Source organism: Myotis davidii, unplaced genomic scaffold (genome assembly GCF_000327345.1).
Source record: "Myotis davidii unplaced genomic scaffold, ASM32734v1 scaffold474, whole genome shotgun sequence".
In the NCBI taxonomy this organism is placed as follows: Eukaryota; Metazoa; Chordata; class Mammalia; order Chiroptera; family Vespertilionidae; genus Myotis; species Myotis davidii.
Window position 1 is genome coordinate 212,168 of NW_006285783.1, and position 11,002 is coordinate 223,169.

At 43.2% G+C, this 11,002-nt stretch overlaps 1 protein-coding gene across 1 annotated transcript in view; it reads right to left on the reverse strand.

Annotated features, from left to right (window-relative positions):
* SYNE2 (spectrin repeat containing, nuclear envelope 2) overlaps positions 1–11,002 on the reverse strand; it is a 257,316-nt gene that overhangs the window by 123,960 nt on the left and 122,354 nt on the right. The window contains exons 52-56 of the mRNA XM_006756713.2: positions 9,574–9,742; positions 6,252–6,407; positions 3,709–3,849; positions 2,170–2,352; positions 1,308–1,445 (exon numbers count right to left, since the gene is read on the reverse strand). Coding sequence (XP_006756776.1) covers positions 1,308–1,445; positions 2,170–2,352; positions 3,709–3,849; positions 6,252–6,407; positions 9,574–9,742 — 787 coding nt within the window. The remainder of the gene's footprint in view (positions 1–1,307; positions 1,446–2,169; positions 2,353–3,708; positions 3,850–6,251; positions 6,408–9,573; positions 9,743–11,002) is intronic.

Below are 11,002 nucleotides of genomic sequence, written 5' to 3' on the forward strand. Positions count from 1 at the left end.
TGAAGGGGTTTTATTCCCTCCCTAACTTCAGGGGAAAATCCCTACCTGGGGAAACAACCTTTCTCGGAGAGGTGACCTTGGTTAAAACACATAGTGCCAAGAAGGTGAGCAAACATATTAAGAACAATATACCATATATGCCAGGTCCCTTGAAACAGCAAGGATGGACCGGCTCCCAGCAGGAAGGCCCTGATCGCCGGCCAGCCCTCGGGAACCTACCTGTGCATGAATTTCATGCACTGGGCCTCTAGTGCCTTCATAATAAAACTGGAGCCAATACTTGGCAGTTGGAAGATCTCGCAGCCATGGCCCCGAATAGAAAAATACATCCACTTGTGTTGTCTCTGTAAGCCAGCAAGGAGACAGGGTTCCTGCGGGCACCTGAAAGGACAGGGAATCTGGAACCTTGGATGCTAGACTTGGTGGGAACCATGGACTCGGTTAATGCTGTGTAACTAATTACCACAAACTCAGCAGCCTCAAAATAAAACAAATGTATTATCTCGCAGATTCCATGGCTCAAGAGCCCAGGACCAGGTTAGGTAGGTGTTCTGCTCAGGAGGTTACAAGGCTGCAATGGAGTTGCCATCTGGAGCACGGGTTTCTCCTCCAAGTTCACTCAGGCTGCAGGCCGAACTCGGGAGTAGGTCTGAGATCCCAATTTTCTTGCTGGCTGTTGACTGGAGTTCACTCTCAGCTTCTAGAGGCTGCTCTGGGATCCTAACCCCATGGCCCTCATTATATGGCAGCAGGAGACTCTCTCTCCAGTCTGCTACCTGGGAGCCTAATGCCCATATAACCATGATTAATCATGTATGCACGGGAGTGAGTGTCCCATTACCTTAGTCATATGATAATGTAACGTAATCGAGGGAGTGGCCATCTCATCACATACTCATATCCCTGCCCACACTCAAGGGGAGGGTTTCATACAGGTCATGTCCCCCAAGAGACAAGAATATCGGGAGCCATCGCAGAATTCTGCCAACCAAAACCATCACCACGCAGAACAACATCCTTACTTCACAGTCAGAGGAACCAAGGCCCATGGAGGAGACAAAAAATTACCCAAAAAGTCACGTGGTAGTTACCAGGACAGAAAGAACAAGATCCTGGCCTCCAAAAGCCCTGTCTAGAGCCCGCCAGTCTTTCAAACTCCCTCTGCCATCTGGTGTGGATGAAGGGAAGGTGGTTGTTCAGGGAAAAGGCGGGTGGGGGGAGCAGGTGCAGAAGCACCATGACGGTTAGCTAAGCCGCTGATCATCCTGTACATTCTATGACGCCCAGGAAACGCTGGGAACACTTACCTGAAGGGTGCTGGCGTGGTGACTCAGTGTCTTTGAAGAGTCATAGTCAGCAGGGTTAGCCAGCAAATGACTGGTGTTTTCTATCCAGGCCTCGGTGCTCTTCAAAAGGTCATGATATTCCTCCATCTTAACTGTGGCCTGTGAAAGAGAGGTGGTGCCAAGCTCAGTCTGACTGATGCTCTCTACCTGAGTTGAATGATTCTTTTTTTGATGTTGGTTTTTAAATTGATTTCAGAGAGAGGAAGCGAGAGAAAGAAAGAGATAGAAACATCAATGATGAGAATCATTGATGGGGTGCCTCCTGCACACCCCCTACTGGGGATCGAGCCCGCAACCCCGGCATGTGCCCTGACCAGAAATCAAACTGTGACCTCCTGGTTCATAGGTCGATACTCAACCACTGAGCCACACGGGCTGGACTGATGGTAGAATGAAGGATTTGTGGTTTTCAGTTGCAGGCCCACCTCCTCCAGTTCTCATTCTTCTAACTTTTAAGACTAATCCTGACCATAGCTGGAAAGGACTTAAGTTCTATCCCAACGCTACGGGCCTCAGCAAGGGTTTTGCATTAGCCTTAGTCTGGTTCCCACTGTATGCTTCATTCTGAAAACCTGATCTGTATGTTGCTGGCTCCTCCCTGGACTCCTGAGATTGCCGCCGGAAATGCGGTGCTGGGGTCCAACTGCCGGATACTTCCTCTGCCTGCCCAGCTAGACTTCCCACCTGTGCCAGCAGCGAAATCTATGCCCTCGGTGCCCACCTGAGCCTGTCGTGTGGCTGTGAGGGAAACTGACTTTTGTTTTGTCTTAAATCCACCTCGACACCCCACATGCTCTGTGTAGCCGTCCCGTTCCCGCCGCACCTTATTCAGCTGTGAGGTTCTAGCCTCTGCTCTCTGGGACACCTGCTGATACTGCTGGAAAGGAGCCATCAGGCTGTCCATCCACTCCTGAGCCTGCCCCGGGTCCTGCTCCACGACGTCATGAACCTCCGAGTCCAGCTCGTTTAGCTTGGAATGCCAGAGGTCTAGCTCATCCCACATTTCCTGCAGAAGGAAAGCATGAGGCCATCTGAATGCAGGTACCAAGGCTTACTGTGTTAATTCCTAGTGTTCACACGCTATCGGCACTTGTAAATGCTACTAAAACAATACCACAGGCACAGCTATTCACGTACGCCCAGCCATCACTCATCACCTAAACTGAGAAAAAAACCAAAACACTTTTTCTGAGGTGTCTTAACCCCAACAGTATTCACTTCAGTACAATGAGTGGTAAGGGAGCAGGAAGACCTGGACTTGTCCAGAGATGAACGACACCAAGCAAGGTCAACATAACCCTCATCTTTCAAGAGTGAAGAATTAACATTATGTTTATAAAAGGCTTTGGTTAATATTTAAACCTCTTTAGACCAGTACACATGTGTACCCTCTAGAAGACAATTTTTATTAAGTACGAAAATAAAACTTATAGAAAGTGCCAGTTCAAACTCAGGATTAATGCAGTGGCTGCAAATTCTATCCACAGGTATTGGCAGCAACCACTCTGGGCTCAGGAAATGGATAGGTTGCCAGAGGATGTCTCAAAGGTGATATATGTAATTGTTACTGAGTGTTTGCTGAAGAACATAATTTCTAGAAACGAGAAAATCTTATTGCTTGAATGAGATTCCTCTATTTACTAAGAGTCCAAGATTTTGTCCAAAGGTGAGCCATATTCAGACCTATTTTTAAAAGTCTCCATTTATATTAGAAAGTTGCCTTAAAATGTAGATTAGAATAAGAATGCTCTCTATATGCAGGTTTATTTGGGAGCTTATAGGGGGACTATTATGTTACTGTACAGTTTTATCTAAGACTTTATTTCTTAAGATTTTTTACAAGGAAAATAAAATTGGAACTTCTATTTTCTTGTTTTCCCTGGCAGTCTAAAGAAAAGCTGCTAAAACTATTCAAATCCTACTGAAATATTTATTGTTACTGTATTTCTATTTGCCTACCAAATAAGTGTCATAAATGTTCCATATTTTATCCTCCAATAATATTTCACTTTAGAAAGCCACAGACTCTAAGAAATGCTCCAACATAGAAACACGTTAGCCTTTGTTTTATATATTTATGTATTTATAAGCTTTTTATATCAGTCTAACCAAGGTAAGATCCTTACTCTCCTTTACTTGTGAAAAGGCCAGTTCACAATCCTAGGCTCTCCGGGGGGTTGAGTATATTCCCACCATGAAAAAACTGAGACCAATTCTTCTCCACCACGCTTTCTCAGGAGGGGGGCGCCCTGCGGATCTGGGTTCAGATCTCGGTAGGTCAGATTAATCCCAAAGCACGCCCTGCGATGATGGATGAACGGGGGAACACCAAGTGCTGAAGGAAGTTAAAGGAAAATGTTACCTTTTGAATTTCTTGAGCTTTCTCAATACTTTTGCTTTTCTGCTGCAACATCTTTTCAACCTTGTGAAGCCCCTTGTTAATTTCATCTATTTTTCTACTCATTGCATATGATGGTGAACTTTTCAAGACTTCGTTGCTAATCTGTGACAGTGGGAGACAGACACATTTGGTTTAGTTAGAAACTGTTTTCTGCACTCTATTCCCAGGTTCAAACGATAAAAGGGTTAACCAACCACACTGTTATGTGCTTTTACTTATAAAAAAATCTTTTAACAGTTCTGGGAAAAATTCCAAACCATACTGGCTAATGCGTTAATGAGAGGGTACATTAGCAGACTAGGAAATGGCAGCTATGCCCACCCAATCTGTTAAATCCAGCCAAAGATTAAAAAAAAGAGAGAACCACAAATACCAATTTGTTGAATGTAATCCACAGTATATACTTACAGCTACGTGTTATGTGGGGCAAAACCACTGAGTGGACTGTTTGAAACATACCCCAGCGGAGCAAGTGATATGAAAGAATTCCTGAGAGATAAATTATTTATTATACAGGCTCTCTCCATTTTATGAGAAAATCCTCTGTCCGGAACTGTTTTCAATAAAATCAAACTTATTCTCAAGCTGACTTTAAAAATGTAATTCCCGCCTCCACAGTCATTGGGGTGAAATAACCTTGAGGATGCACAAAGCTTAGTTTCCGCTGTGTGAGCGTTTCTAGACTGTTTTCGCGGAACTCAGAAATCTAACTGAACAGTGTAATTTTTCACCTGAATGGTTTTCTTAAGAATATAACTTGGACTAGGAAAGGTAATAAATGTATGCCGAATGTGTCATTTTTCAAAAACCTGATTAGCTCGTGTGCTTGCTTATTTTTTAGGCGATGATGATAAGGTTTTCTTCTGGCAGCCACTCAATAACTAAGTAATTATTTATGCTTTCATGCAATCGTTCAACGCTTTCAAACACCACTGTATCTGCACAACCATCGCGACTAGATCATCCCAATAAAAATAGTACACAGATGCAGAAGATAAACACAGGCTAATGACTTGTTTAAATTAAGATCAGATATTAAGGGAGTGGCTGAACTGGTCCCTAGAATCCCCAAGTTGCCGGACTCCAGAGTCCAGGCTCTTTGCACAACATCAAGCTGTCGATACTTTTATAAAATGACTTATTTCACAGACCATACAGCACAGTCAGGAATTTTTGAAAGAAAAATGTAATCCTATACTGGTTTTTTTAAATCACTGTATAACTTTTTATTGTTATGTAACAAATGACCACAAAATGAAGTTTTCTGGTATGTCGGGCAGTTATTCCCCGGGCAGTTATTCCCCGGGCAGTGATGTACATCACTTAGGAGCATTAGGAGAGATGGTGGTTTAGGACAAGGACGCTGCTGTCCTGCCGACACAGAATGGCACTGCTTTAGACACATCGCACAAAAAAAACCAGTTGCTGTTCGCTACAAACACACAAGCTACGGGTGAAATGTTCAACCTTAAATTCAAGACAGATTTTGTTCATTAATTCACTTGGTTAGGGGTTTTTCACATGAGGCAGTCACAAGAACGAATTTAGTTCTCTCTCAAAGCATTTTGTATTCTCTTAAAATAAAATCAATAGTACATGATTCTTGGGAAAGTACCTCGTAACAGATATTATTGTATGTTAAGGCAACAAGATTTCTTGTAAATATACATTAGAAGTTTACACAGGTTGGATTTTCTCAAGAAATCTGCATAGAAGTTAACTAAGTTTGAAATCTTATTTTGTGTGCATTTAATGTCTATTTAATTAACTAAGTTAGAGGTATTCTTGGCTCTAAAAAGCGATACAAAAGTCCTTCTGTGGATGCCAAATAGAACAGAATTTAGTTCTGCTGGATTTGGCCTGCCTTTTTATGATTCAATAACATTGCCTTGCTGAACTCCTACACCTGGACTATGAAACAGTCCCCACCCCTTCCCTGGACTTGCAGGTGTAAGGATGTGCCCAGGTGTGATTTATGAGAACTGTGTGACCACCACTATTAGGAAGACACTGTGTGCTAAGTGCTATTCCCAGTGTCTTGTGAAATGTGTATTCGTACTGCCCTGGGTTGCTATTTAAAAATGTACAGGGAATACGTTTTAAAACAACGTATTCCCCATGTCTGTAACTTTAAACTGATTGTCCAGTGTTTTTTTTTAAAAAAAAAAAGGCAAGTGAAAGATAACCCATAACTATTTTTAAATGCAAGAGAAGAAAAACTACGCATCTTGACAGCTAAAAGTAAACAGATTACCTAATTCTGTTTTTTCATGTCACTTGTTTAGAGCTATTTCATCTCAGTATTCAATACACAACATTGTCACTTAACCAAACTCTATAAAAACAGTTATAGCTAAAACCAAGGCAAAGGAAATATATCAAGTTACATTTCTTCTTTTTTCATCCAACGAAACCAAAGCAAAGGAAATATAATATCAAGTTACATTTCTTCTTTTTTCATCCAACGCCACAAATAATAACACTAGGACAAACGGTATTGTTACCTTCTCCTCCAGATCCTCCAAAGCTTTCCTGCATTCTTCCACCTGCGTGTCCACCTCGGCGGGAACTATGGTGTACATTTCAGAATACTTGATTCGGAGTTTTTCCATAATATTCTCAAACGCTAGCGCCCCTTTCTTAGAGGTGCTCTGGAGCTCCTGAAAACATCGCGAAAGTTTCAATGCTCACAGGACTGGGGACGCGTTTACCTCTAGACATAAAAGCAGCTTTTGCCACGCATCCTATGACTTCCATGAGCACATTTTGCATGACAAAAGCCTCACTCTTGATACAAGCTGATTAAGCCTGGGAGATACTCCTTTTGGTCAGATGATGCTTGCTAATTTGTAAGAATTAAACTTGATATCTCTTCACAGTGTCAGACCATTGTCCTGAGGAGACATTACAACATCTCCTGCTTCTAAAGTACCTCTAGGATTTAACTGTATCGCAGTGGCAGCCTTGATCTAAAAACCTGCAAGCAGCAAAAAGTTTCAAAGAAGTTTCTCTCTCTCTTTTTTTTTGTTTTGTTTTGTTATTAACTTGTTGCCATTTTCTGCTTCTTCCTACATTATCATCACAATGACTCAAGGCCACTAAAAGCCCTTGGGCTTGAAGCAGAAGTGTCTGCTTTCATGTAATGAGACAGCCCGGTGGAGCTGCACTTCTTTCAAAGAGGAGGGTTCCAGTTCCACGCGAAGAATGTGGGTTTCAGGAGATAAAAGAAACCTGAACAAATGGTCCATTGGTTGTGGCCTAGAAACAAAATCTGATCTACGTTCTCCTGCACTAATTATAAAGGAGAAACTCATTTGTTTGGGAAAGTTTCCCAAAGATCAAGTGGAAAAATACTCTCTGACTCCGCTGCGGCGCTTTGGTTTGCTTTGTTTCGAGAGGAGCTGTTTAGCAGCATTATTTGTGCTAATGGACTGAGTCGCTGCACGGAAGAATGAGCCCGATTTTGAATGACTCCACGGTGCGTCACTGTTTTTCTTTCCTCACCCCTCAGCGGAGAACACATCTAGGGAGGGAAGGGGAAAGGACACTGCCAGGCAGGCCAAGGCGGGGTTGAGGTCTGGTGTCCCCCTGTTTATCTGGGCCTAGCAGTACAGGTCTTCATTCAGGGCTGCACCTGGATGGCTTCCCCGCGAAGACTACGTCTGTCTGCGGAAGTTCCCCTTTTCAGCACTGCTAACCAACTCCGAGGAACAACCGTGCGCGGCTTTTGAATAAACTTCCACACTTGTCATTTTTGCCTGATATCACTGGACCGGAATAAGAGATCATCCTGAAAAAAGTGAGTTCCTAAAGGACGCCGAGGTGTGTGCATAACTCCTGGGCTACTGTGCTGTAATATATACATTTGGTTTTCACCACTGGTTTCTGGCGAGGCTTCTAAAACTCCTGAAACTTCCTAAATGTGGTGAGAGGAGCATCTTTTGCTATTTATGTTTCCACCCAAACCTGAGTTTATGCAAATGAGATGACTCTCGGGGTGCCCCTAGATAGCTACACGATGGGGGCTGGTTGCCAGAGGAACCAACACGTGTAACCCCACAGAAACTTCCTTTCTTTAATCTGACCGCAGTCTCCTTCTTCCCTTCTGGTTCAAACTGGCCTTGCCCAGCCTAGGGGCACCCTGGCTCACCCAGGCCCCTTTCCTTGGCGCTTGGATCATTAAGCCCTCGGGACACTGAGGTTCTGGTCGGCATCAAATAATCTTAGGGACAAAGGCCTGGGTCTGCTGACCACAGAGACAGCGTTACAGTCAAACTAGAGACAGCATCGAGGCCTCAGTGGTGTTTCAGCTCTAGACCCAGAAAAGCGGAACGACTTCCCCAGCCAGACCCTTGCAAAACCAGACAGAGCAACGCCATGGCTGACGTCCGGACCAGATGCAATGATCCACTACTCCCTACCCTAGTGCCGATCAATCAACAAGACCAGGACCTAAACAGGACCCTGGCTCCCTTAACCACCATGATCAGCGATTTTCCCTGTATGCCCATCCCTGGAAGCCTTCAGGGGGCCAGGCTTAGAGCAATGCTCACCTGTGGCTCCGGGTTTGGCTTCATTTCCTGAACTAATCAACCGTTACTTTCTTTGCTACAAGCCCCTATTGGCATTTGATTGGGCTTTGGTGCATGCCCAATGAGCCCATGTAGTTGGTAACAGTTGGAATGAAATTTCTGCTTCACTTCCCATCCACTGGGAAAGGAGAGGGGCCAGAGGTTGAGATAATCACTAACGATCAATGATTTAACCAATCATGGCTACGTAATGGCCCCTCCATACAAACCCCTAAACGACAACTGGAGTTGAACACCGTGAGGTGCCAGGACAGCGGCACACCCAGTGCGGGTATGGAGCCCCTCATACCTTGCCCTATACATCTCTTCCCTTTGGCTGTTCCCGAGGTGCATCCTTCACAATAAATCGGTAATAGTAAAGTGTTTCCCTGACTTTTTTTTTTTAATATATTTTTATTGATTTCAGAGAGGAAAGGAGAGGGAGAGAGAGAGAAACATCAATGATGAGAGAATCATTGATTGGCTGCCTCCTGGCACGCCCCCTACTGGGGATTGACCCTGCAACCTGGGCATGTGCCCTTGATCAGAATCCAACCCAGGACATTTCAGTCCGCAGGCCGACACTCTATCCACTGAGCCAAACCGGCCAGGGCACTGTTTCCCTGACTTCTGTGAGACATTCTAAGAAATTACTGAACCTGAGGAGGGGATATATAGCCTGCCAGTCGGAAGTACCAGAGGCCTGGGACTTGCCATTCAGTGTGTGAAGTGGGGGCAGTCTGTGGGACTGAGCCCTTAACCTGTGCTAACTCCTGGTAGTTAGTGTTAGAACTGAACTGAATATTAGGACACCCTGTTGGTGTACAGGGAGTTGCAGAATAGGTTGGGGTGGAGGGAGGCCGGGGAACCACACATTTACTGTCAGAAGCGTTGTAAATAAAAACAGTTCCCTATCAGAGGTTAGATATTACATCCTACAAATGATAGTTGTTTAACATGCTACTCAGGAATGGTCGGAGGTCCTTGTTCACCAAACACACTTAAAATATGGTTGAAAAAGGGATGCTTGGTCCAAACTGGCCTATTTCCCAACCTGGCTTTAACCCTCTGCTCTCCAACCACACTGATCTACTGTGGCTCTGCCCACACTGTGCCACAGGGCCTTTGCACGTGCTTTCCTCTCCCCGGGACTGCTCCCTCCACTCTCGTCACTGAGTTACCTCTGACCCAAGGACTCTGGATTCAAGACTGCAAACCTGTATCCACCACATTTACAAGTTCATTTCTGACTTACCTCAAACTGTCCTGTCCTTTCTGGGTGGTCTTGTAATTCCATATTTTGCAAAGAAGATGTGGTCTGTTGAAATAAATTCTTCAACGTCATTAATTCTTTTGTGAAGGAATGTCTCTCTTGGATTTCATTCTGCACCAATTCCTTATTCTTTTGAGCTTTCTGAAAAAGGCTAAAATATAGCATCAAAATAAAATTGTACCTCTATCCTGTTCATCTGTGAAATAGTTTTATTTCAATAATTAATATGATATCTGCGTAGCTCACAAAATTTTTTTTTCTGAGAGAAGAGTGCTAGTTTCCATGATTTATATACTATGTATACTAACATGTATCAAATTCCATCACTCAATCAAAACCCTCTCCCAAACTTTAATCCCAAAATACCCTCTTGTCAACGTGACATGACACTTGCCATCTCTAGCCTGTTTTGTCCATGTAATCTTGGAGTTCACCCGAACATGACTTAGAGGTGAGAATAGAGACATGGTAGGTTCTGGGGGACAGACAACCACACTAGCCTTTTATCTCAGCTGCCCCACTTGCTGTGAATGTAACCAGAATTGCAGAGGAAGTGTTTAGGTGGGTAAAGTCTTTCCCGAGAGCTATTTGGCAGGCATCTCCAGCTGTGAATGTACGGTATCCTCTGACTCACTGACTCTGCTCCTCAGCATCTTTCTTAATGAATTCATTACAGATGCAGACGGAGACTGTGGCATAAAAATATTCACCGCAGTGGTTTTATAAAAGTAAAAGAAATTACATATAATTTAAAGTTCCAATATTAGGGGGCTTGTTAAATAAATGATGGCATATCCACATGATGAAAGATTTTAGAGCTATGTTTTAGAGAGCATTTATGGCACAGACAAATAAACATGGTATGCTGATAAATGATTCTGCAGAATACAAAACAGTATAGTAATATATTTGCAATTTGTTTAAAAGTATAATCATAGTTAAAAAAAATGAGAAAGAAGTGATTGGCAATAGTTGTTGCTGAGTGGTAAAATTAAAGGTGAGGTTTATATTAATCTTTATAATATCCCACATTCTCTAATCTTTCTATAATAAACATGTACTATTAACTTAGAAAAACAGCAAACAGAAAACAAAACAAAGTGTATTTGTCCTCAGTAATACCAAGATGAAGAACACTTGCTTGTTTTATTGTTATAATCTTTTCTATCTCTTCCTATACTTAATCTGTGTTGACTCAACTCAATTCTGTCATATCACTTGTCATTATCCTATAATCTATCTATCTATATAAAAGCCTAAGTGACTGTTAGACCAGTTGCTATGACATAAACTGACCACCAGGGGACAGATGCTCAATGCACAGGCATGGAAACATGGAACAGACTGATGAATCTCAGAGGAAAGGGGGAGGAGGGAGGGTGGGAAGAGATTAACCGAAGATGTTATATGC